At 40.7% G+C, this 27,158-nt stretch overlaps 2 protein-coding genes across 16 annotated transcripts in view; both read left to right on the top strand.

Moving 5' to 3' along the window:
- The window catches only part of LOC147330248 (calmodulin-binding transcription activator 1-like), a 59,787-nt gene extending 54,764 nt beyond the window's left edge, over nucleotides 1-5,023 (top strand). For 4 of the 10 annotated variants that reach the window (XM_086291891.1, XM_086291894.1, XM_086291895.1 and 1 more), the window contains one exon: nucleotides 60-5,023. In XM_086291891.1, coding sequence (XP_086148017.1) covers nucleotides 60-309 — 250 coding nt within the window. In that variant the 3' untranslated portion in view covers nucleotides 310-5,023. The remainder of the gene's footprint in view (nucleotides 1-59) is intronic. The other 6 variants (XM_086291897.1, XM_086291900.1, XM_086291901.1 and 3 more) reach the window with 2 other exon arrangements.
- A 3,018-nt stretch (nucleotides 5,024-8,041) lies between these two features.
- On the top strand, nucleotides 8,042-26,126 carry hipk1b (homeodomain interacting protein kinase 1b). Of its 6 annotated transcripts, none has more exons than XM_086291903.1 (19): nucleotides 8,042-8,152; nucleotides 9,135-9,222; nucleotides 15,673-16,406; nucleotides 16,567-16,758; nucleotides 16,841-17,022; nucleotides 17,149-17,272; nucleotides 17,634-17,753; nucleotides 17,910-17,996; nucleotides 18,109-18,293; nucleotides 18,374-18,524; nucleotides 18,599-18,785; nucleotides 18,997-19,115; nucleotides 20,342-20,476; nucleotides 21,553-21,713; nucleotides 22,099-22,164; nucleotides 22,538-22,705; nucleotides 22,933-23,147; nucleotides 23,241-23,353; nucleotides 24,762-26,126. In XM_086291903.1, the coding sequence occupies exons 3-19, from the start codon at nucleotides 15,675-15,677 to the stop codon at nucleotides 25,236-25,238; spliced, it is 3,414 nt and encodes a 1,137-aa protein (XP_086148029.1). In that variant the 5' UTR covers nucleotides 8,042-8,152; nucleotides 9,135-9,222; nucleotides 15,673-15,674; the 3' UTR covers nucleotides 25,239-26,126. The 6 variants fall into 6 exon arrangements, with proteins under 6 accessions (XP_086148029.1, XP_086148031.1, XP_086148028.1 ...); XM_086291905.1 differs by lacking the exons at nucleotides 8,042-8,152; nucleotides 9,135-9,222 and adding an exon at nucleotides 10,764-11,100 and having other exon boundaries at nucleotides 24,762-25,091; nucleotides 25,526-26,126; XM_086291902.1 differs by lacking the exons at nucleotides 8,042-8,152; nucleotides 9,135-9,222 and adding an exon at nucleotides 10,764-11,100.
- Nucleotides 26,127-27,158: the final 1,032 nt, after the last annotated feature.

A 27,158-nucleotide genomic window follows, 5' to 3' on the forward strand; every position in this document is an offset into this window, starting at 1 on the left:
ACACATACACACACTACACTATTGCTAATAGTTGGTGTTGTTTTACTGTTCACGTGAAGCCCCTTGATGGACCATAGGCCTCTGAAGCGGGTGAGTCTTCTCTTGCTCTCTTCTCTCACTCCCTCTCTCCTGGTGGCTGATGCCTGTTTGCATGTCAGCAGAGGGAGGGGGAGAGGAGATCCTGGATTATCATCCTTCCATCTCGCTCTCTCTCTCTCTTCTTCCCTCCCTATCACCTTGTCTCTCTCTCTCTCTGTCTCTCTCTCCCTCTCTCTCTCTCTGCCAAATGATGTCAGGACTTGTGCATGACTGACATAGTTAGAGGAGCGATCCCTGCGTATGGTTTTCCTAGGGGCATGTTCTGACTGTAATTGCAAGGGGACTTTAAGTGTATTGCTTGGCCTGCAAGTCTTATTTTTTGTGCCTTGATGGGTGGGGAGAGTAGCAGAAGGGAGAATGCGTGCGTCTGTTGGAAGGAGTTGCTGGGAATTTGCTGAATTACATGCGGCCTTTGGATATGAAAATGAAAAAACAAGACATGCAGTTGCACGCACACTTACACAAATCTCCGACTCTGAGACTAATATGTGTTTGCTCTTCTTCAGGGCCAGAGAGCAGAGAAAGGCCAGGGGTCCTGAGAGCCCACCACCAGGCCCCGCACAGAGCCCCCTCAGCCTGTGAGCAATCTATGTCCCCCTCCATCTTCTCCTTTTTCTGTCTCTTCTCTTCTGCCCTCTCTAAACTCCCTTCCCTTTCCTGACCCTTTTCCCTTGCTTTCTTCTTTCCTCATCTCCCCTCTTTTCTCTCACTCCCTCTCCCCTCTTCTCTCAAGATGAAAAAAAAAAACTTTTCCCAGACAGACTGAGGACAGGATAGGTGTCCATCATGGCAGCTCAGACAGACAGACTGCTGGGCAGAGCCCAGGGACCTGGCTCTGCCCACAGCACTGATCCTCCTCCCCAGTTTCACTGGGAGGCCATCACATTAACCTCATGGCATTCTTTGCACTCTTCATGGGTATGTTTCTTTGCAAGAGCAAGTCGACGAGTCAAACCAGAGAAAACGAGGAAGCGCCCGACAACGGGATACCGCTGTTCACGGCGGTGGCCGGATGCACCGAAAGGCTCCCGTAATGAACAGCTCGCTCGAGAGAAAGGCTACTTTGACATGCAGAAAACACACAAAGCTTGCTGCGTTTTGTGTCCGAACAAAAATCCATGAAAGAATAAGAAAAACATAAACCAAAAAACTCACTTCTGTGTTGCATTTGCATGCAAGGTTTTTCGCTTATTCCTCCTCTCCATCAATCCCGAAGAGCTACAGTCGCAAATCATTCTGCCGATTTAGTATACCACAGTATCACCAACCACTCTGACTCGCAGGCGTGCAAACCTATTACTCAGTCACCCAATCAAAAAGGGGAGGAACTGCACTTGAATGTAAGAGGGGCATTGTTAGATAAAGGGATGGGGTCTGAATAACGATGTCTTAATTTGTTACATGGACTTTGTATGGAGTCGTTCTCAGAGGCGGCATTTTGCCCGCCCGATGTGGTGTGTCCGTGTTTGTTCAATTCAATGCATGTGTTTGAGCTACGAGCTCCTGCATGCTTGCCAAAACTGCTTTAGTGTTGTTTCTTTTGTATTTCTGTGTAATTGTGTCTCACTTACGTCCTCATCAACTTATCCTTGCCCTGTGTAATGTGAACTGTGTAAGGACAACTTACTTATTTTGGGTGCTTTTGTTTTGTTTGTTTTTTTAAAGGGAAAAAAAAAACTTTATTTATTTAAGGGTCTGATTATTTATTTAATTGGCTCAAGAGTGGTTGTAGCTCGAGGCTGGTTTTTTCCCCCCCATGTGATGAAATGCGACATGTTCCAATGGTTAAATGTCTCTGTTAGTTTGTTCTTTGCGTGAACCTCTAAATCCTACCTGTGGTTTTGAGGAGAGAGTCACATACCATTGCCTTGACTTCTTCTTGAGTCTGAGAGGTCTCTATGCTTGCTCTGTACAGGACATGGGTCCTATACCTGCCCCTATACAGGGCACTGGTCCCCATATTAGCCCATACGGGCAATCAAATCCATATTTTGGACTATTGCATATTCCTGTATATAAACTGACGAGGTAAGGGGATATGAGGACCCTGAAACTTTTTCATAAGAGGACTGTATTTAAGATTATAAATTATTTTACTCCCATAATGAGAACTTAAGACAGAGACCTGGGTACACAGGATGGCTGTATTGCTTGTAAATAATGTAGATAATACAAACGGATTAACGTGCATGAGATTTAAGACAAAGAAACAGCAAAAAGAACATGTTAGTGGCTATGGACTGTGAGAGGATTTTAACTGCTTCACTTTAAGAGTATCCAGTTATAAGTGTTACTGAAAAGAACATTTTGTTAAAAAGCATGCAACTTGAAAACTCTAATGTTAGAATTATAAGTGGGAAAAACAAAGTTAGCTGAAACAACGATCTTTCAGACAAAACATTTACACTTTGTGCTTTTCGTTTCTTGGCTAGCAAAAATTAAACTCCTTTTGCCAGTAGTGCCAATTATTATGAATGCTATTTTGCCTAACAGTATGTTACGTTGGCGAAACCAACGCCCAAAAGATATCGGTAAGATCTACCGAGGCAACACGCAGACAATAAACCGCAGAAGAGATGTAGTGCCAGCGCAGCCGTAGACCTCCTACAAGTTCTGAAGTTTGCCCAAGGCAGGCTTACTTATAGGTGACGATGCACGTGGGGAAATGATGCCAATGGCGATGATGATCGTTTAAATGTGAGTGCAACGACTGACGATGCAAAAGAAAAGAAAAAAAAGGGAAGAGGGCGCTACATTCTTCACAATGTGGTTGTGCTTCAGCAGCATACTAGCTTTTATTAAGATCATTTATCACACCTACAGCGGATCCAACCTGGCCTCCAGTCTAAGCTTTCCATCCTCAAACAGAATGTCCTTCCCCGTTTTGGTTTTGACATATCATTTTCTCCTCATTGTCACTGCCATAATTATACTACATGTACTTTAGACTTATGGAAAGCTCTGTTTAGAAAGTGCCTGCTCAATAACAGAAAAGTGCAAAATAATATCAGGAAGTATCTTATTGTGTGTCCTCTGAAAGGTTTCCAGTTAACCTGTTTGTTTTTTCCTAAATTGTGTGTTTTCAAATGAATCTGACAGTGTTAAACTTGACCTTAGTCTAAGCTGGAAGCTGTAATTGGGAATGTGGTGTGAATGAATGCTCATGGCCTGATTGACGCTGTGTGTCGCTTGCTCGGGCGATTAATTACCCTATTGCCGTTAAGTCCTACTTTTTGTGTGCGTTTTTCAGTAATTAGAAGGGAGAAAACCGCTGAATTCAGCCTCCGTGTACTAAAGTATGAAAGGCACAGTCACGAGTATGTTCGCCCTCCAAGAGGAAGCTGTGTTTTCTTTCACTTTGTCTGCTTTTCCCCTACAAAAAAAATATTTTACAACATTTAAACAAAATCATAACTGGGCTTTTTTTTCCTCATAGAGGACAAAAATATCTTTCACTCACTTCCTTTCTTTGTCTTTCTCCCTGTCTCACAAGGATGTGCATAGACACATAAACGCAAATGTACACACAGGTGCAAAAATAAAACGGCCACACGCTTTCTCTCTGTGCTTATGTCTTCGGGAACAATGAAATCTCTCCCTTAGATTTTACTCAGGGTTGAAGAACAGGGAGATGGTATGTGGAGTGCAATGACTGCTGGCACAGAGTTGTAACACTGCAGGTGACAGGTTGTGTACATTTGGGTGTGTATGTGTACATATTTGAATGTGTCGGGGATACGTCTTCCACTTGTATCCACACTCTTTATAATAGTCTAGAAGCAGCAAATGTGATCTGTTTGCCTTATCTGAGAAGAGAGTGAAAAACACGCTTAAATATGAATTCCATTCAAAGCAAGTAATAGGGTAGGAAAAAAATACTTATGCATTTGCTGTAGTCTTAAACGCACAAGATTCTTAATATAAGAAATTCATAAGTGATACAAAAAATAGGTAATGGCCCCTGAACACCTGAAAAACAAAACAAAGTGAAAAGAGATAGCAGATTGTGAGATTAACAGCTGGAAGATATCGATTGTGTTCCATATGTTTTCTGAGGTTTCATCATACTGAGAGGCAGCCATGGTTTGGACAGTGCTGTTAGGAGCGTTCATACGGTATCACATGAATAACTTCTTAAACTGCCCTTCCTCTCACATCAGCACAACTAAAGGACACTGCTTTTATATAACAGACACACATGAACATACGCACATACACAACAACTTCTAAATGCTCAAGCTTACAGACTACACGCACACGCGAAACTGAACACACAGATTGCAGAAAATCCATCAATATGCTCACGTTTTTGGAGAGGATGGTGACTGTAAAAAGATTATGTAGAGTAGAAGAAGTAAAAAAATAAAAAATAAAATAAAGAAATAAATACATAAATAAAAATAAGAAATGTTGCCATAGTAAACAGCTGGTTAACATGTGCAGAGATGGCCTCTGTTCTCTTAAGTCCGCCTAGAAATGAATGGTATATAACCTTTCAGGCCTTGTTTTGAGAGGGCGTGGCCAAACACCACATTGCATGCTAGAATGGTAGTCCCTCATAGATAATCTATGGCTAGACCTCTCCTTGCCTTCCTCTTCTTTCACTCCCCCCTGGCCCTCCCCGCTTTTCTCCCGCTCTCATCTCCTGCTGTATTCCCACCTTGCCTGCTGTTGTGTTCTCCATGCCTATCTCAGTCTCTCATTCCTTTTTATTTTGTAGCCTAGTTTTTAACTTCTTTTGTTTTACGAACATGCATGCACAAGCATCACTAAATTGTTGATGTTTTAAAAAGAATATTTTGTTGCTGAGGCCATGCAAAGTGTTTTGAATATTGCCCTTATATGTGGAAAATGTCTTCTGAATGCTTTACATAATTTCTGCTGTAAAATGATATCAGAATAAAAAAGAAAATTTGCACTTTAACACATTTCCTGGCTCGTATTTATCCCTCACTGGGTCCCTAATGAGAAACTTGCAGATGCTCTACTGAAGGGATGTCAAACTCATTTTACACTGTGGGCGACATATAGCAGGCCAGACCAGTGAAACTCTCCTCTCTCTCCTATCAGTGTAAACAGGTTTACCTACACACTTGATCGCTGGGATAAGTATTAGAAAAAGAATTGATTTTAACATTCCAGCTCTTTGCCCAGATTGTCTTGTGATTAAAAAACAGAGTTTTTAGTTTATTTACAGAATATGTTCTTTCTTTTTTTTAAATACCGTGGACCTATTATAAAAAAAACAATCAAAAATAGAAGTTTATATAGTAGAAAAAGCAGGAAGGTTTCTGTCATTTAATTATCTGTTACTTTGGTGTAACATGAATGGCCATGGCTGAAATCCTCGTCAGTAGGAAAAGCTGTAAAACTTATGAAAATACAGTTAAAAGTTCATGTTTATTCTATTGCTGTCAAACGATTAAAATTTTTAATTGGATTAATCACAGGGTTGCTGTGGATTAATTTTGATTAATCACGATTAAATATCATTCATTTTTAATCTATATTAATCACATTTCATTTTGCATGAGCAAACAGACTCAAGAAAAAAGGGAATATATACACACCTAAAATGTTTATTGAGCACCTTGAACATTCATGTTAACAAAAAACTGTAAACATGTATCCACATTAATGTGGTCCTAAGACAAACTAACTTGTTGACATTGCCCGAGAGGAGAGCTGACCGCTTCTTATTTACAATGTTGCTTGCAACTGTGAACGGTCTCTCGCACAGAACAGCGGTTGCAGGAGTGGGCAGATATTTGCAAGCCAGCAGTGCCAGCTTGTCATGAGCTCCTGAAGGAGCTGACCACCACTCCGAGGGACAGTCCTAATGATCGGCTCTGCTCTATACAGGCAGAAACTCCTCATCTGATTCTGAATCTGAGCCCATCTGTAACAGACTCACTCATTACAAGTCTGTCGAGGTGAGGACTCATCATGCAGCAGTCTTTCAAGTAATGCTTTGCATTAAAATGTGATATTTTAAGCTGGAAGTGCTTCGGTGAAAAGAAGATTCCTTCTTGCACAATTGCATAATACTTTGTGTCGGTCAACTGTTCCGTCTTGTTTTTGTTTTTTTATACTCAAATTTCCCATCGAGAGGACCAATCATCTTCCATATTTAGTTGACTAATTCTGCTGCCTGTCACTACCAGATCAACTGCCTGTTTGCTCATGTGCGAAGGTAACTCTCCTTGGACAAACTGCCCGAAATGCGTTGACAGAGACGCGTCAGGGATTTTGAGTCATTCTGCACTTCAGATGGGTTAACTGCGTTAAAAATTTTAATCTGCTTATTCATGATGATGGATTTATCAGTCCTGAAGACTTTCTGTGACTCTGTAGTGGCATCAGTGATCTTTCATGATGTGGTCTGCTGCTAAGCGTTCCTTAGCAATACAAATAATTATGAAAATAAAATGAACAAATATTTCCAAATTAATCTTAACACATAATGCTCTGGTCATAATTATATCAAGGTGTTTCACATCAATGAATGTTACACTAGCCTAAATGTATTGCTAAGTAGCAGCCAATCAGAGTGCCCCAAAGGACCCGGCTGGTGGTCAAAAGGAGTGGACACATATCCATACCTCTACAGGTATGTCATCTGGACCAACTACCTGTCCACTCTTCATCCTCTCTACTCTTCATGCTCTTCATAGCTGTCCTAACTCCCTTTTTACTAATTCACTAATTTCCTATATCCTCTTTCTATAATTTTCTTGACTCATCAGCTCATCAAAGTACTCTTTCCAACACTATATACTAACTGAACAAATATACTAACTGAATACTTACATCTCTATATTTAATCACCCTAATCTGCTGCACATCCTTTCAGGTTCAGTCTCGCTGCCTAGTCGGTTGATACAAGTCCTTTCTTTCCTTCCTTAGTGCACATCACATTCACTATAAGGATTTTCCTTTGCCATCTCATTGCCCAGTCTCCCAGTAGTACTGTCGACTTTCTTCTTTTCCATGCTCTTCCTTTAAACCCTTTACTGTACTTCCACCACCAAGTTCCCTTCCCTTCTCTCCTCTGTCCAGAGAAATCAACAAACACCTTCTTGGCAGTTTCCCTCACCACTTCAGCTGTACTTTCCCAGCACACCACAGCCTTGTTGTCTTTTCCTACACGACTGCACGTCCTTATAAGATGACAGGAGAACATAGTTACTTCAGCAAAACTATTAACAGTACATTAGGATAATACTAATGTAATAATTTTAATTAAGAATCTGACATATAAAATCCTACTTAAGTAAAATTTTGCGTATTATCACAAGTATTATATTTATCTTTATTATTTTATACTTTTTAAATATAAAGTATAAATACTTGTGAAAACTTTATGAGTACTTTACAACAAGGGACTTGCTATGCTGTCAAGTTGCTTGACCGTTACACAACTTAAAGTTAGTCGCAACTTGATTAGATATGATTGGATATTTATGAATCAGTGCAAGGTGGTGACAGGTTCGTTTGCCTGCTGTGTTTGACATGACATAAGGGTACAGTCTGTTTTTTAACAGCGTTTCTGGATCAGTGTCATCATGAGTTTAAAAAAAAGGAAAGAAAAGAAAAAAGAAAGATTGATGCTTCTCTTCTGTGAAAAAAGTGAACCATGGCATTTCAGGACAAGACTTGGGGAAATTGTTTAATTTTATTTCATGCTTGTAAGCACACTTGAATTTGTGTCATCCATCACTAAAACAAAACAGACTGGCTTCTCTCTGCTGAAAAAAGTGAGATTTGTGCCATCTCAGAGGCTCCTGGAAACTTGGGAAATTTTTATGTTACAAAAACATGACATTTTAAAATATAGAAACCAGATTGATTATTGCTACTCAACAGTAACTGGGGGCGGAGCTTAGCAAATGTGTCAGAGGCCTTTAGAGTGCTTTATGTTCAAATGAATGTTGTCATAGCATTAACTGAAGAAAACATTTTGCAGAGTGCTGGCAGATTTTACACACACTTGCAGTGGATTACAGTTGAAAAAAGGAGAAGACAGAAAAGGAAGAAGAGATTATTTTCTAAGGTAAGAACCACTGGGCAAGTGACAGTTGCTAAAGTGGAAATTTAAAGGTGACATGCAGTGTCCACATTAATGTTTAACTTTTCTAAACACAGTATGGACCTGTACATGTGTTGCTCTTCTAAGGTACCTTCTTGCTGCATAGTGTGAAATGCTTTTAAGAGTACAACTGTGCATGCAATTTTTGCATTATGGTTACAAAAGAGAAGTTGAATCATGTATATACCACTTCAGTAAGTTTTTGCATTGCAATGGTGTATTATCTTATTGGATTATTGATCATTTTTACTGAAGTAAATAAATTCTCCTTTGACTGCTCAAGGACATGAAAGACTGTTTCAGATGGGCATCCCTCTTTATTTGTTTTGTCAGACTAGGCTTAGGAGAATGAGGCATTTGTACATGGGTACTCACATTTTGTAATTCCTTTAGTGTGATATAACAAAGCAAGTACTTTCTTACAGCCCATTCTTACACCAACCATGTTTGAAAATCTTCCAGGCTAACTACTAAAATCTAACAAAGAGGAATGAAAATGTTTGAATTTAGGATCTGGTATCTTTTGCTGTTTAGCTAGGGAAACTATGCGTGTGTGTGTGTGTGTGTGTGTGTGTGTGTGTGTGTGTGTGTGTGTGTGTGTGTGTGCGTGTGTGTGTGTGTGTGTGTGTGTGTGTGTGTGTTAATTTTATTTCATGCTTAAAAGCACACTTAAATCTATGGTCGTCCATCAGTAAAAAAAAAAACAGACTGGCTGCTTAATGCTTCTTTTTCCTGGAAAAAAAAAAAGAGATTTGTGGCTTTCCAGACGCTCCTGGAAAATTTGTTATGTTACAAAAAGATGACATTTTAAAATATACAAGCCAGGTTGATTATTGCTACTCAACAGTAACCAGGGTGGAGCATAGCAAATGTATCAGAGGCCTTTAGAATGCTTTTCGTTCAAATGAATGTTGTCATAACATTAATAGAAGAAAACATTTTGCAGGGTGCTGACAGATTTTACACACACTTGCAGTGGATTACAGCGGGGAAAAAAGAGAAGACAGAAAAGGAAGAAGAGATTAATTTCTAAGGTAAGCATCACTGGGCAAGTGACAGTTGCTAAAGTGGACATTTTAAGGGTATATGTCCATGTTAAGTTTAACTTTTCTAAACACAGTGTGGACCTCTACATGTGTTGCTCTTCTAAGTTACTTGTTTGCTGAACAGTGTGAAAGTGTGAAATGCTATTAACATGTAAAAAACAACAACAACAATCATTTATTATTGAAGTTGCATCCAGTAAATCTAATATCACTCATCAATCCTCTCACTTACTGCTTTATTCTGATAGTTAGTTGGACACAGTATTTCATTTCCCCCCATTTGGACTTTATTTTATTGTCTGAACTTTTTCCAAGCGTTTCAATAAACAGCTCACCTGTTTTCTTTGTCACATCTACAGACTGTGACATTTGAGTACATTTCAGAGCCTGTTAAGAAGTTTAATTAGGACTTGGACTTCTTCCGGGTTCTGATTTTGAGTGTCCAGCCTCAGCGACACATATCAATACATAAAACACTGGTTAGACCTCATAGTCAAAGCCAATACAGACATTGGAAGAACTGATGCAGTGCAGGCACCAAAAACAAAATCACCTGGACAACATTTTGGAGAATGATGTACTTGAACCTTACCCAATACACAGTGTTGGGGAGTAACTGAATATATGTACCAGAATTATGTAATTAAAATACAAAATATGAGTATCTCTATTGCGTTACAGTTACCACATAAACATAGGTGATAATTAGAATATAGTTACTTTGCTGAAATAAATGAATTACACAGTGGTCTTTTCCTGTTTCATATGTTAGGCTATCTCCTCTTTAATTTTGGTAATTCCACACACTGCCGCAAACTCAAACAAAACATGCTTGCTGTTGTGTTCTCCATGCCTATCTCATTATCTCATTCCTTTTTATTTTGTAACATGAATGGTCATGGCCAAAGTCATCATCAGTAGGAAAAGCTGTAAAACTTCTGAAAGTAAAGTTATAAGTTAATGTTTATTCCTACCTTCACATTTTCCAAACCTGTCCTGTGGTCTGGGTTGGAGGGTTTGCCAGGGGAATTTTGGCCCAAAGCCCTATGTTTGACACCCCTGCTGTACTCTAGCTGGTTTAGGCCCTGTCATGTGCCCATAACACTCTTTGCCCTGTTACTACCACTGCTATTATTGTTGTTGTTATCGTTATTATCGTCATCATCATTTTTACTAACACCAAAACGGATCAAACTTTAATTTTCGTTTAACAACGTTTAGCACAACAGCTGGAAAATTACTGGTATATTCTGGTTACGTCACGGCAATGTCTTTTTTTTTTTTTTTTTTTTTACCGTAACATGTCTTTTTTCCCCCTCTTGTTTCACTTGCTGTGTAACATGATTCCAAATATGGCTGATTATATTTTTGACAATAGAGAGATCATAACAGCGTTGGGTACTTTGTTGTCTGTACATGTTTTTTATTTATTCATATTGTTTAACAAATATATATATCTCATTAATGATAAAATATGAAGAATTCCTGCTAATTACGGTAATGCGCGGAAATGACGTCGGATTCGTAGCTGTATAAGGACGTGGTTAGTTCCGGTGAAAAGTGGTTTTCGCTGCTTTAAGGCAGTCGATTTTAGAGAAGGATAAATCATGTTATAACTAACTGCTGTATAAATTTTAAGATTAGATGAATTCATTTATTGATACCATGAGAACTTTTCCCCTCTGGGGGTTCTGCGCTGTAAGGCCTTCTCTCGCTGTCGGGCTCACCATTGACTGAAGACACAATGCAGGCCTAGCTAGCATTTAAGGTTAACTAGCGGAAGCTAATCGGATTGGCAGCAGACTGCAGTGGGATTTAAACCTCGGACGAAGCCTGTGTTTCCAAGCTGTCCTAACATCAAATCCGGTATGTTCCAAGTCACTCTACATTCACCATCTGTTCTGGGCACCTTGAGAATGATTTGACCCCGCTTGCTTGGATGAGATGTTTTTTAAGCACCATATTGTAAAAAAAGTGGCTGCGTTAGCATGTTAGCATTAGCGAGTTAAGTATCGTTGCCTTGTTGATTTGATCTTAAGTCTCTTACTTTAGCAGGAAAAACAACTACCAGAAATATGAAGGATTTTAGTTTTTTTAGTAGCGATATGGAGATGTGTCATCAGTGGCTTGAACACAGCAGTTGTCTATAAACTTCAGTCGTGAATGGTAAACTGTAGCTAAAGAATTTGGTTGAGCCGATCCGTCGAAGATCTCCACCCTTAGCAGGGCAGTTCGAGGGGTTTTTGTTGTAACAAAGGGTCGACTGAAAAACGAGTGAGGGGTCAGTCAGATTTTTTAGGAGGTAAATGCAGCATTGAAAACTAGCTTCAGAACACGGGGACGAGTCGTGCAGGTTATTAATCGAGATTGCAGTAGAAGTGGGTCTGTGTAAGAGCCTGACAATAGGTTTGTGTTAAATACGGGTTTTCGTTTGCAAGACCAGTAGCTTAATTTAACCGACAAACACTTCTGATATCAAAGAGCAGATCACTACTGCCGGGCGGTGTGTTTGTCATGTTCTCCGTGTTGTCTCTGCCTGTTAACGCCGTTATGAAACTTTTCCGTCCTTTAATGTTGTCACTATGCTTGCTTGCTTGTTTCGTTTCTTTTGTCGGTTTACCTAAACCAGCTTACTGACTTGCACAGAAACACACACACAGCTCGCAGTTATTTACAGTGAAATTCACTCTCAAGTTCCAGGTAGCGTTGCCTACAGTTAGATGAGCAACACGCATGACTATATAAACTTAAATTAACACAAGCGTGTTCACTTTTTCCCTCTCCACTAAGAAGTAGATCGTGGACATTGTTTAAAAGCAGATCTGAAGCTATTTTATCGGATAATTTAGGCTTAAATCTTTAAAATAATATTTATTTTATAGAAGAAACATTATTTTTTTATGGAAAGTTTTTAATTGAACAGAATAACTTAAATCAGAATACCTTATTAATCCCTGAGGAAATTATGTGGTTACCGTTGCTCCAAGAAAATAAGAACAGTAACAGACTGAAATAAATTATATAAGATACAACTTACAAATAAAAGATACAAGAAATTAAAAAGTAATTTATTTTATTATGTGGAATGGCTCTAATGTATACAAATAGGTCAGTTATAAAAATTGGGCTACTCAGAATATACATTTGGCCATTGCTACTGCTTTTACAGGTCCATTCATAAATTTAAAAAATGGAAATAACAGATTTTTTTTAAAAAAATCTTTGGCTTATTCCCTTAAAAGTAAATGAAAATCAGAATTTGCTAAATTTTTAACTAAAGGTTTCACCACTAGGGCGCAGTGTTTTACCAGAAAGTTTTAATGTAGTTGTCCCCATATTAATAACAGTATTTGCCATAAGTGGTGCAGTAGATTTGTTATAGGGCTTTTTCTCTCTCTCTCTCTCCTTTTTTAAAATCACTGGTTTGTTGTTGTTTTTTCACTTAAGATTTTTATTTTTATTTCTGGTGAGTAACAGCAGATCCCCCAATTTTAATTACTTTATCAGACAAGTTCCCACCCCCTGCTTCAACATGACTTTTACCAGGTGCATTTTACCACTCTGTTAGTGGGGTTTTTTGTGCATCATATTTTAGTTATTGGGAAGTCTTCCATCAGCTCATTGTGGTGACAGTTCTACTGGCAGAAGCGAGGCCTGTAATCTTGGAGGAGCTACTGAGGAAACAATGGGTGTTTCAGAGCGGTCGTTGTTCTAGCGATCGCTTGTCATAACTGATTAAGATAGTGATTGGAGCTTGATGTGCTTCGTGGAGCATTGCAGCAACGAAGTGACACACTCATACTTCCTGGACCACTGTCGGATGGTATCAGACTTCAGGATGTTTCGAGTCGATGGTGACATTAACCTGAGCTGCAGGAAGAAATATAGAGAGATGGAAAAGTTGTATGATTACGGACCCTTTACTCCAGGATAGTATTTCTGTGGCCTGAATATTGAACTGGCAGCTGCAAAATCCATCTATATTACTTGCTGAAGGAATTCATCATTGCTGTTGCTGTCTGAATCCAGTTTCGGTCAACATACTTTCCGGATTCTTCAATCAGCTGGAACAGGTCACGTAAATGGCTGTGGTTATTGAATGGATCCTAACTACCCTCTTCACCTCTTACTGGACATGCAGCTGAGCACTTCTGGCTCCCTTCCCAGAATGACAGATACAAAAAAACCACCTCATACAGTAATAGCTGCTTTCATTTTAGTGTTTGTTTGTTTTTTTGTTTGTTAGCTTGCTTTGTTTTTGTTGTTTTCTTTGCAAAACATCAAATATAAGTTGTTTTTCATATGTTCTGGATGCTGTAACACAAATTTTCCCAACTGTTCAGAATTTTTTTTTTACTTTTATATCCGATATAATTTTCTTTTTTAAACTTTATTTTATTATTTTTAAACTGTCACGTGATCATGCCAGTGACATAATTGAAGGACTGCTGTGTAGATATTCCAGTCACAAAAACATCAAAAGTTTAGTCTGACCACATTGAGAATAGTACAAAGTACAGCACATGTATATTTTATTTTAGTAACTTCTGTAAGTGTATTAGATATAATGCCAAATTTTATTGTGCATCTGTAAAATCTTTTGCATAGCGTTCTCAGGTTGTTTGCACGTGCATCCTCGGAGTCTTGTAGCTGGGGCCTTTGTCTGGCATTTGTTTTCCCACTGTTCAGTCATGTGGTTTTTTGGGCTACTGCCAACTGTATTTGCACAGAAGTAGCAAGAGCTGCTGCCTACACTTGCATGGGTATTTTCTTTATGCCACACATTTGGCATTATAGCAAATTAATAACAAACATTATTAAGATTGCATTACACTTAACATATCCATGAATCCACTAGCATTCCAGTAAATGTCATCATCAGGCAGGAAGCGTGAGGGTCTGCGCAGTTGTCGCAACCCTGTGTCCAAAGTATATGGTACAACCGGTCTGTAAGCTACTCTTATTTGTGCTGTCCGTCACCCAACCAAGAAGAAGAACAAAGTTGTGGCGTACAGAAGGTTAAAGTGGGAGAGTTAAAAACCAAAAGTTTTCATTGCTGCCACCACCTGTACCACTCAGATGTTTACTATTTTTGTTTTTTCTTTCTAAATTCCCTTTCTTTACAAGGGGAATGACTCTTTCTGGGTGCTTAAGGAACTGATTGCTGTATTGTTAGCTCCAATACGCATCCTTTCACATTTGCCTCTTGAGCTACATTTCCTCTTCTTTCCACACTGGGCTCTTGCAGTCTGGACTCCATATTGACTCACTACACCACCATGTGATTCAAACTGGCATTACAGAAGACTTATTGTTCAGTTCACTTGGAATCTCAAAAACCCATTAGACACCCCCCGCCCTTTGTTTTTGTTTGATGATTTACCACTTTCCAAAAGAATATGATTTTAATCATGGGTGCCCCTCATGCCTCAATAGGTATGCATGGATTTGGAAATGCAGCTACCCCTTGCGCAAGATCCTGCCTAGTTGTAAAGCTAAATAAGTGTTTCATGCAGTTTTCATTCATCAGGCATACTTCCTGAAATTGCTTAATATGCAGGCATATAGATATGGGTTGAATTTGATCAAACTGTGAGGTGTCGACTTATATTTAATATGCAGCCTGATGCACTGCACTATCTCACTGCACCTAATAAACTTGCAACAAAACAGAACTGTGCAAAATTCTTGAGGCATCTCTCATTTCTTTGTGGGTTTTGGTGTTTTGTTTTTCTTTGTTTGTTTTTTGTTAAGCAATAGTTCTACAGGCTTGCTGAATGTCTTTCAGAGTTCTCCCTTGAAAATTGGCTTTTTCCAGTCATAAAAGGATGATGGGACATTGTCATAATGCTGCTAGACAGCATAGACACAAGTTTGTGAATATGATGACTCGAGAACATGGCGGTGTAGGATTTTAAATTAATGCCATAGGTGAGTTTACTGAAAATCTCAGACGAGTTTGAATCTTGGTGACATTGACTTCAAGGTTAAGGTCAGAGGTAAATCTTTTCCTGACTTGTGAATGTGGTAACTCAAGAAGTCGTATTGACGGACCAAAACAAAGGGTAGTGAACATCCAGAGAACAACTTTGAATGTCCTTCAAGATGCCTGGAGAACTATCCCTGAAGGCTACTTAAAATGGCAAGAAGCTTGGCTAAGAGTTCAGGCTGTGCTGAGGAATAAATGTGGTCCTTCCAAATACTGACTTCTTTTTGTTTTATATGCTTTATTTCTATTTATGTTTGTACATGCTTCATTAAATTACTGCATCTATTTCCATTTTGGTACCAAAATATAAAGAAATGAGGTTTGGCTGGAGAAATTTACACAGTACAATAATGTATCACAGTTATTGTAAGACACACAACTGTATTTGTTTGGGTTGTTTTGTTTTGTTTGGTAGGCCATGTGGCTAACACTCTTCAATTTCTTTACAGCTATGAGTTCCCAGCAGCTGCAGGTGTTCTCCCCTCCGTCAATCTCCTCCAGTGCCTTTTGCCGCGTCAAGAAGCTCAAGGTGGAAAGCAACGTTTGGGACGTGTCCACCACTGAGGCTTACGGATCCATAGCGGGCCAGTCCGCATACACATTCACCCCAGCCATGGCTGTGCCACCATTTGCGCCATCTCTGGTCTTCCCCCCTACAGCGCCCGGCTCCAGGGGTCAAGTGGTGGTGCGAGCAGCTGATAGCACCGGCAGTCTTCCTCGTGGATCCAGTCGACGCGTCACTGAGCAGGCTACATCCTCCTCTTATGCTCACGAGACGTCCTCTGAAACTAGGGGGCACAGGCATGGGCAGAAGAGAAAGATGGAGGCAGCCAGCGACTGTAGCGGAAGCGGATGTGGAAGCGTCCAGATATTAGAAGAGCTCTCAGCTCCTGCGGCAACTTACTCCACGCGTACAGGCGGCGGTGGAGGCGGGGGCACAGGCCAGTCCATACCTCACTCTGCTCCAACCACCAAGAGCAGCAGCTCCAATGGTGAAGGGGATTATCAGCTTGTGCAGCATGAGATCCTCTGCTCCGTGTCCAGCGGCTATGAAGTGCTGGAGTTCCTGGGGAGGGGCACATTTGGACAAGTGGCTAAGTGCTGGAAGAGGGGAACCAATGAGATTGTAGCAATCAAAATTCTGAAAAACCACCCTTCATATGCTCGGCAGGGCCAAATTGAGGTAAGTAAACAGGATTTTGTTCGATGTACCAGTTTCTTCTAAAAGTTTACGTTACATACACAAATTGCTGTTCACTACACTTGCATTCCCTTCATAGGGGTGTACTAGCGTTTGTCTTTCTCATCATATTTGGTTGTTTTTTTTTTTCCTTTCCTAATAGGTGGGCATTCTGAACCGGCTAAGTGCAGAGAACGCAGATGAGTACAACTTTGTGCGTTCGTACGAATGCTTCCAACACAAGGGTCACACCTGCTTGGTTTTTGAGATGCTTGAACAGAACTTGTACGACTTTCTCAAGCAGAGCAAGTTCAGCCCACTTCCCCTACGGCACATCCGCCCCATTTTGCAGCAGGTTGGCAAACTGTGAATGCAGAAAAAAAGTTGATTCCTCTTTTTTTTCACCCAGACTAACTCTCATGTGTTCATGTCTTTAGGTGGCTACAGCACTAATGAAACTGAAGAGCCTGGGTTTAATTCATGCAGACTTGAAGCCTGAAAACATCATGTTGGTGGACCCCATTAGACAGCCCTACAGGGTGAAGGTCATCGACTTCGGCTCTGCAAGTCATGTATCCAAAGCAGTGTGCTCAACCTACTTACAGTCCCGTTACTACAGGCAAGTGGAGCGTTTAAGTGCCTTTTAGTTTGCAGTGTTATGCGTAAGAGTTGTGTTAATGTGATTCAGTTGTGTAGCCCAGTTCTGTCCCCACATTAATGTATAAATCTCATCTTTCTTGTTTAGAGCTCCAGAGATCATTTTGGGGCTGCCCTTCTGTGAGGCCATTGACATGTGGTCTCTAGGGTGTGTGATTGCGGAGCTGTTTCTGGGTTGGCCTTTGTACCCTGGAGCCTCTGAGTATGACCAGGTCAGTCATGTTCATGGTCCCAAGGACTTACAAGTTAGCAAAAACAGTGCTCAAAGAAAGACTAGGAAAGTCTTCCTTTCGAATAAAGGTCACATTTTTCTTCAAGTAAGCATGACTACATGAATGTGCCACCACCCTGCTTTGTAAGAGAATGGTATTTAGTTTTTCTCACATCAGATTGAGTGTTTTTGGCAAATTATAATTGACCTATTAACCAAGAGAGGGTTCTAAAATGCCATGCCGCTCTAAATCCAGGTATACGTATTTAATAAGTCAGTTATAGTACTCTTAACTACACACTACTTGAAACATCGCAGTTCTGCAGTGATTGCTTTATCTCTATATTTTCTTCTGTGTCCAGATCCGTTACATTTCCCAGACTCAAGGCCTACCTGCTGAGTATCTTCTGAGTGCCGGCACAAAGACTAGCCGCTTCTTCAATCGAGGCCCTGACTCTAGCTACCCGCTCTGGAGGCTTAAGGTTAATATTACGAGTATCTTCTTGAATAAGCTGTAAAGAGACTTGATGCTCGTTTTGATTTGGTTCCTTTATTTTGGTTGTCCCCATTCAACCGATTTAATGTTTGTAAATGGTAGTGTTATGAAACATAAATGGATATTGTGCTTCTTTTTTTAGACCCCGTCAGAACATGAAATGGAGATGGGCATCAAATCTAAGGAGGCTAGAAAGTACATCTTTAACTGTCTGGATGACATGATGCAGGTATATCCAAATAAGTGCATAACCCAGGAAATGGCTTTAAATATGGCATGTAGTGATTGCCTGACCAGGTTTTTCCTTTTTTGTCCTTCCCTTCTTGTCATTAACCTACCAGGTCAACCTTTCCTCTCACTTGGAGGGAACTGACATGTTGGCGGAGAAAGCTGACAGGAGAGAGTTTATAGACCTCCTGAAGCGAATGCTTCGTCTGGATGCTGACAAAAGGATCACACCTACAAAAACTCTGGGTCACCCCTTTGTCACGATGAGCCACCTCATGGACTATCCCCATAGCTCCCAGTAAGTGTGTGTAGCAGGATGAAGAGTTATTGGTCTATTTAAATGCATTTGCTGATGCAATGGTATTAATTCCTCTTCAGTGTGAAGTCGTGCTTCCAGAATATGGAGATCTGCAAGCGCCGGAGCTCCTATGAAAGCAGCAAATCCCTCTACTCGACCAATGCAGTCCCCAGTGCTGCAGCGGGAAACCTCACCGTGACCTTCAGTAGCCAACTAAACCAGCATAACCAGGTATGATGCTGAATTTTTACTCTTCTGTCAACCTGTAGTCTTTGCTGGTATTAATGGGCTTTGTTGTTTAACAGGTGCCTTCTGCAGCGGGTGCGGTGCCTTTGCTGAACTACCAGCCAGCTTTGTACCAGCAGGCGACCATCAACATTCCCGGGCTGACTCAGCAGAGTGTCCCGATCCCAACGCGTCCTGCTGGGCTGTGTAGCCAGACGGAACCCTTCCAGCAGACACTCATCGTCTGTCCACCCTCCACTATCCAAGGTAAGTCATAAAGTTGATTACAAACATTCACTTTGATTTCAGTATTAAAGGTATGAATCCTCTGTGCTGGTTTGTGTCAGGCTTTCTGTACCAACAAAGTCTTGTTTTTGGTTTTTTTACCATCTACTACAATATTTGTAGATGTTGTAGTAGATGGTAGATCCTTTTAATCCTTTAATAATTGAGATGTTTGTCATCGTTTGTTTTCTAGGGCTGCAGTCATCCAGTAAGAGTTCCAGTTTCCCGGTGAGGGTGGAGAACTCTGTACCGATAGTACCTCAGAACCAGTCTACTCAGTCCTTGCAGATACAGCCAAGTATGCTGACACAGGTAAGAGTTTGGAAGGTCCAGCGTTTGAAGGAATTCTTGAGTTTTGTGTTGTTGTTTTTTTTAATTTGTGAATTTTCTATCAAGAGACACAGCATCTTGTTTTTGTTTTTTTTAACCTTTTCTGTTCCCTAGTTATTTTTGGGTGAGTTTGATTGTGGATTTACAGTGGGTGATGTTATGACTGTTTAAAAAAAAAAAAAAAAGCGTTGTGTGTGACTGTTTGCAACCTTTACCTGAGAACTTTTCCGCTTTTAGACGTGCCACACACTTGGCAAGAGAGTGGGAGTGCACACACGGGCAGGCAGAGAGAAGTGCCGCGGCTTTGACTGATTTGCTCACTTTTCACCGTTTTATTTGTAATTCTATGCTTCTGTGCCGTGAATGGATTCAGTCTTTATTGTGACCATTCGAGTGACAGCTGTGCATTCTGAATGGGTCCAACACTGAACATAGATGGAGGTTATATTCACATTTCCTGGAAGAAGAGATGAGGTTAAGTTGTAACTGGGGTCTGGTGTATTTGGGTTTTCTTTATTATCTGATGTAACTTAAACGTACATAAATACACCTTTTTTTCTTTCTTTTTTTCTGAATAATCTGTCATTCAATAATTTCAGCTCAGGGGTTACTGTAAAAAATCTGGAAACATCCCGCTGTTACTTGCACCAGTTTGTGGAGCACTGATGCCTTGTTTTGCTCCTTTGTGGATATACTGAGTGCATCTAAAAATTCTCCCTGCTTTTGTTGGTCTTACTGCCAGGAGGAAGGCAGATCGGGTTCTTCTAAGGAATTTAGGGCATAAGATGTTAGCTACTTAAATGCAATTGTTGAAATAAGTCGAGGGCCTGGGCTTTACTGTATTCTGTTTGTTTTTCTTTTTCTGTTGACTGTGTGTCTCCACTTGAATTTGCTTTAAGAGCTGACTGGATCACCACTTTTGGCCAGGCCTCTTATTCCCAGTCTTTTTATGTGGGAGAAAGGCCACATGTGTAGTGAGACTCATCTGGCTCCAAAAGCTGGTTAATTGCTGTTTGCTAAATTGAGGAATAATTGCTGCACTCTGCAGAGACCAGGTCTCCAGATGGCCAGCGGTGCCAGTGTGCATCTCTTGTGCAGCTGGGTGTATCTGCTCTGCCTGTTTTTATTTTAAAAAAGAGAAAAATCTGTATCAGTCTTGAAGGGCGCTACTTTTCGTCATGACTTAACACTGCCCCTCCCTCCTCCAGGGTTCCTGCACACCCCTGATGGTGGCCACCCTGCACCCACCCCCAGCAGGCCTAGCCCCGCAGTATTCTCTGCCCCTTGGGCTGGGCACTGGGGTGGGTCGGCCTACCCTCCTGGAACACACAGCCACAGTGCTGGTAAAGCAACGATGACATACCCGAAGAAAGACATGCACACTCCCTCTACCACTAACAATGCCATCTCTCTCCTGCCCTGCTCTCCTTTTTTTTTCTTTTCTTTTTTTTCTTTTCTTTGCAAGTGTTCCGCTCCCTCTCTGCCACGCGTTGTAAGGGGCCCATCTTTGTTTTACACATCGTATTTCAGCATCGTTCCTCTTCACATGTGGATTTGTCACCTTTCATAATTATGGTCGTTTGATGCAAATTTTTATAGGAAAATCAAACGTTTTTGTGTGTGTTCTGGCATCACATTTTATATTACTACTTTATTTTATAAACCCCCTCCACAGTGCAAAATTGACCAAATTTACACTGCGTTTTTACTCATGCTCGCCCCACACCATTCACAGTTTCATTCCCCAGTCTTTCCCCATAGGTCTGCTGAGGGCATGGAGCGCATGTGTTGCTGAGTTGGTCTGCGCTTTGCTTGCAGCTTCTCTTGTCATGTCCTTCCTTGGTTTCAGCAGAGGGGGCTGCAGCAACAAAGTCTTCTAAACTGTCCTGACAGCCTGTCTGACTCTGACACATACTTTTTTCTTTTTTGTGTTTGTTTGGTTTTTGTTTCAGCCCCAGAACATGTGGCATGCCTTTTCCCAAGACATATCATCAGCAGACTGTTTAGCAGCAGGGAACTCAACTAATCTCTTAGTGTTTCTTCTTTAACAGGCACCATGGTTCTGCCTACTTGTCTTTATACCTGATCTGACATTTTACAGTGCTTCATTGTTTGTGCTTTGCATGATTATCATCTTGTGGATTTGTTGCAGGGCAATGTTATAATTAAGGAATGGCTTGGGAAAGGTTGCTCGCTTATCTAGCTTTGCGCTCTTGCCTGTAGAAGAGATTGGCCATTGGCTTGCCTCTTTGTATTCAGTCTTTGGAATTTATATGTCCGCATGGCTCAGTTTGTCTGGCCCATTCCAACAATCAGATAATTTGTTTTCATCCATACACAATTTGTCTTCCATATTACATGTACTCAAGTGTTGGTTGTTGTGTTTTTTTTTTTTTCTTTTCTGTTTGTTTTTTCTCAGCAGGCCTGGCCCACTGGTACCCAACAGATCCTCATACCATCATCATGGCAGCAGGTCCCAGGCGTAGCCATCCACGGCTCTGCCCATCAGTCAAATGTCACCGAATCACCTGTGGAAACGATTCACTCAGATGCTGCCACGCAGCAGGGACACAGCTGGCGGTGGGTCAACCAACAACTGTTAAAGATGCATGTAGACTGATGGGCTTCTCAAATTTAAAGCTGAATCATTTTCAATGTTATTTCTTTCAGGTTAAATTAGAATAAAAATAATGAAATCGATTAAATATTAAATAACTTTCTATCGCTTTTCATAACTAGTATCTGAAATGCTATGTTATTGTTATTTCATACGCAAACACTTTGGCCTCCAATTAACTCATTTCAGATAAGTTAATAAGATGCTACAAATCTTTTGGGGGTTTTGTTTAGTTGAGTAGCAACACTAGAACTGGTTAATTTCATACTACATGAGAAATACTGCATTGAAAGGTGAAGTAAAATGGCAAATATGAAGGCTAAACTAGTCTGACCTTTGACCTTATAGGAGCATTACCAAGACTCAGCAGGAGAGGAAGAAGGTGAAAGCCAGACGTGGAGAGAACAGAAACAGGTTGGTACAGCTCTGCTCTTCTTCCAGTTTAATTTTAAGAGTCCTCATTGGGGTTTAAGCTACCATACCGAGGGAGAGATGGCTAAAGGGCCTGTGACGGTTGCCACACTGGTTCTTTCGCTTGCAAACAGTGACAGGACACTTTTTATACCTGCACTGAGGGAACAGCATCCACTGCTGTATTCTGCTAAACGATACGTGTTGCCACTCAGACAAAAAGCCTTCTTATGGGAGTAAAAACTAGTTGAAACTAGAAGCAAAGAAAATGGCGTTATTTTTAAATTTTTATTTAAAGTCTTCTTCGTGGTACCGCAGCTGATGGGTTGAACACACAGTCAATGGTTGGTGATGGTGGTGTTTTTCTTTCCCGTAGGGGTGTATCTACTGCATCAGTGGTCAGTAGTGGCGTGACTCCACCCAGCTCCAGCGCAGCCTTGTCACAGCCGATCGTGATCTCGGACACGCCGAGCCCAGCGGTCAGCATCATTACGATTCACAGTGACACAGACACGGAGGATGAGCATAAGTTCCACCCTGCTAGGTGAGAACAGGATGCTCTTCTGCACTGAACAGTGGTGTGGTGTTTCTTTCTCAGATCACTTTCATTCCTAAGTTGAAATTTCAGAATGTCAAGGTAAATGAGAGAAATGCAAAGCAAGGCTTCTTTGAGCTCATAGACAGCACTGGGACCCAATTCATGTAGAATGAAAGCTGTTGACGTACTCGTTTGCCTGATATGACCCGGGAAATTACTTACTTCCTCCACAGTCTTGAACTGAGCCAGCGCACCAACGTTATCAGCTGTGTGACCGTACACGACTCGGACTCCTCTACCGCCAGCCCCCTGACTCCCCTTCCACGCACTCTTAACCCAGCAAGCACCATGTCATCTCGCCAGGCAAAGTCTCTGGCAGTAGTGGCACCTTCAGTCAAAACACAGGCATCTGAGAGAGGAGCAGAGTCCCGAGGACGCTTGGAGACTGGTGAGTCACCCGTGTGCTGCTGTAGTTTTAGCAGTGTATTTAACTGAAGTGTGAAAGCATAATTAAGTATGTCTTACTGCTTTGAATTCTCAGTGAATTACATCAAGCCCAAGAGATCCTCTAACAGACAGCCGTGCAGTTCAGGGGAAAGTGTGGAGCGCCATGGACTGGTGCCAAGCCAGTCGCACCCTTTAAACCTCAGCCAGGTGAGGCTTGTTTTATCTTGTTGGTTTTACATTAAGTAATTAATGTGTGTTAATGGGACATTGTTTTGTGAGAATCCTTGTCCATAACCACGCAACTAATCAACTACAGGAGGCTGGGCCCTTATTTTGATTGTAGCAATATGAGGAGAGTAAAGGTTATAGGTAAGCTACATCAGAGTGCACCATGTCATCATGTGATTGAGTGAAAAGGTCAGGATCTGTCATAAGTTATGACATTAGCACCTTTTACCAGCAAAGGTATAAAACATTTTTTCCCAAGGATTCTTAATATCCTGTTATTAAAGGCCTACGTGTATTTACTGCCCTCTGCTGGGGGAAACGTGTATTGAAACTTTTTCGGTGAGGTTTGCATTTGTACCATATGCAGCGATTGGACAGCTGAACATCTAAAAGTATCTAATTTTAGCATTAGTTTTGCTTTATATGCACATTATGTCAAGCACCAGGAGTTTCCCCTCGTTTTTTTCCTCTTAAGGCTCCGGCTGTTGTTATTTTTACAACACAATTAGTGCTGCAGCTGGTTTTTTTTGTTTGTTTGTTTTTTTAGTAATTGAATTATTCCATCAATTGAGTAATCAGAATTACTTTTGTAAATAAAAATATTAAATTAATAATAAATTTTAGAAATTGTAACAATTTAAAAATAAAAATAATACAGTGTATAGATAGATTATATATATATTTTTTTTTTTTGTTCATTGTATTTACATGCCAAGTTAATCTTGTTTTCAGGCTTCTTGGAAGGCTTTCTTACATTAGAAGAGAGCAAAAGGGTTGTGACAGTATTCTATCTCCTGAGGTAGATTTAATGTGTTTTTATGTGTGTTTTGTGCATGCATTAGATTTTATATTAACGTAAATCTTAAAAATAATATTAGTAAAGTCAAATGTGCACTAGGGCACCCTATGCCCCCCTTTAGACCCACCCACTCAGACTATGTTAACAGGTCATCTGCACACACATGCGTTTATTTTAACTTCTGTAGCTGTTAAGATTTTTCACTGTGCAAAACAAAGTGCGGTAGATGGGAGCAAATCCAGAGTTTGCTTTTCTTCATGTTGGAGCAAGTTCAGTAGGTGGTTTGACAGTTGTGGCAGTTACGGTAACGCTTTTTTTATAATTGAGTTACTCGATGAATAATTGCAGCCCTTTTAAAAAGCCCAAAGCTGTCTGCGGTGTAGGTAACATTCAAGCGCGCACCTTCATCTGTTATCTGGCAGTTATATAACACAAAAAAAGGGAGGGGAAAAACAAGTGGGGGTTTGTTTGTTTGTTCCTCCCCATTTGGCACAAAAAACTGACGATACCAAAGATGTAGATGCAGACTATAATCTTCTTGCATGTTGTACCCAGCGTCTGATTGAGTGTATGTATTTATTTTCAAAGGTTCACACAGTAGTTTCTTCATCTCAGGAGCGTTCGGGGCTCTCCCACAGCGACTCATCGTTACGTCGCCAGCAGACGTTCCACCAGGCCGTCTCAGCCTCTCACTACAGCTTCCCCGAGGTGGCAGCCCTGGCGTCCGGCTCGGCCGCTGCTGCCGCCCCCCCCAGCCTATATACCTACCCGGCCTCTACTGCCCTCTCCTCAGCCTCTCAGGCCACGGAGCAGCTGCTGGGCCGTGGTCACAGCACCCACGGACACTCCCCCTCCGCTTATGCAGCAACGTACACCTCATCCTCCTCCAGGAGAGACTCGGCCAGTCGCAAGGACTCGGTGAGCAGCCTGCTGCACGGCCTCCCTGCAGCCTACCAGCATCAGTTCGCCACTGGTTCTCCTTATGTTAGTGTGACGCCCCGAACCGAGGTTTACAGTGCCTACCAGCTAAGCCCTAGGCGCCTCGCGCAGTATCCATATTTGTAGGAAATCTCGCACAAAGAATTGGGGGGGGGGTCACTTCCCCATATGATATCACAAAGGGACATTTTAAACTGTAGAGTAACTGTTGGTCACTTATTGTTTGCTGCTTTGAACTACAAGACAGCGTTTCACCTCTAGCACATTTATATGCTCTTACGGACTCTTAGTGTTATTGAAATGATCTTCTGTATTATTTATCTTTTTTTCCCTTTTAAATTGTTTATGGTCCACATTTTATCCCCATTGCATCCTGATGTATTAATATGGTGTTGTTGAAACATATTTTACAGCTGTTTTATCTCGAGGTTATCTGTGAAGAGAGATTTTCCTCCTATCACAAGCTGCAACGAAACTTGAGGAGCTTCAAGACGCTGACTTGCCAGACTGATGAAGCTGACAGTTTTTAGTTTTATTTTAGTTTTTTTTTTTCTCTTGTTCCTTCCTGTGAACCTTATTATAAAGTTTTCACACTAATCCACTGAGGCCCTGTGTTTTTAGTGATATAATAATGACTGTACCTTATGTTTGTTTACTCATATATGTCTTCTGTTTATTAAATTAAGTTTTAATGTCTGTGCGAGGTAGGAAGAGCGAGGTCCACGAAGATGTGGATTAAAAGAAGAGATACGGTGAAAACTGATGGATATGTGTTAATTTAAGTGCACATGTGATAGTCTGTTAATGTAGTGACAGTGTTTTTTAGCCAGGATTGATTGTCCTTATGCAATAGAATCTCTTTAAAAACAACAACAACAAAAAAACCTACAATAACTGAGTGCTGAATGTATTTATGAAATTCAGAGTGGATGCCCAGTCTGAGAAATGATGTGAAAAACTGTTTTTAAATTGTAAGAGCGGGGAAATCAAATGTCCTTGAAATAAATATTTTTTTTTTAAAAACTCACATGGGCTGGGGAGAGGGGGGAAGATGAAACACACAAATTTCACCCCAAATTCCCACGCCTCTCCATAACAAAGGAGATTTTCCTTTTTTCTCCCTGTGACGCTCTGAAAATGCTTGCTAGGAAGTTGTAACAAACTTGCACACTGTGCTACACAAGGACTGACTGATTAAATGTATGCAAACTGTCTCAGTTTAGCGTTCTCATGAATTATCCCGTGTCTCAAAGAGAGATCTTTATACTGCTATGTCTCGCCCAGAGGTGCAGCTGTCCTTTACATGTACAGCTTACTTCGTCTCAGAAAGGTTTTCTATACTAAAGTTTGGAGAACAGCAGTCACTGTGTTTTTGAATTTTTAAAGGAGGTGAATCTTTGGTTTCTTTGGATTATCAGCTTTTTTTTTTTTTTCCCCCAAAGTAATTCCTTTCCCCTTGTTTGCATCAGTTTTGTGTTGTAACGTCTGTGTTTAATCCTAACATAGTATAGTAAAGAGGCTGTTAGATCTAATTCAGGGACAAAGGTTTCAGCTAAGTAATCCAATTTCATTGTTTTCCAATAAAATAACCTCAAATTCACAGCGACTCGTTTCCTCATTCATTCCTTTTTTTTTTTTTTTCTCTCTAAGATAACTCTTTATTGTCATTGCGCAGTCATACATAGTACAATGAAATTGGAAAACTGTCCTACGTCAGCACTACATATAATATGACACACACTATATTAACTTAGTAATAAAAAAAGAATAAGTATATTTGTATTGCACATTAGTCATTATTGCACCTTGTTATAAATATAAATATTATTATTGTTAATGTTTTTACTGTTGTTACCTCCCCCCCAAAAAAAAGTCCAAGGAGGTAGCCAGTCAGGTCAGCTATTTGCATTGATCAGGCCTATTGCTCTGTTGTAAAAGCTGTCCTTGAGTCTATTTGTTCGGGACCTCAGCAGCCTGAACCTCCTGCCAGACGGCAGCAGCTTAAACACCCGGTGTCCTGGGTGTGTACCGTCCCGTAGGATGCTG

Source organism: Aulonocara sp. 'chitande type north' Nkhata Bay, linkage group LG5, assembly GCF_057382095.1.
Source record: "Aulonocara sp. 'chitande type north' Nkhata Bay isolate Kocher_YH1m ecotype deep benthic linkage group LG5, A_spYH_male_GT1.1, whole genome shotgun sequence".
NCBI lineage: Eukaryota > Metazoa > Chordata > Actinopteri > Cichliformes > Cichlidae > Aulonocara > Aulonocara sp. 'chitande type north' Nkhata Bay.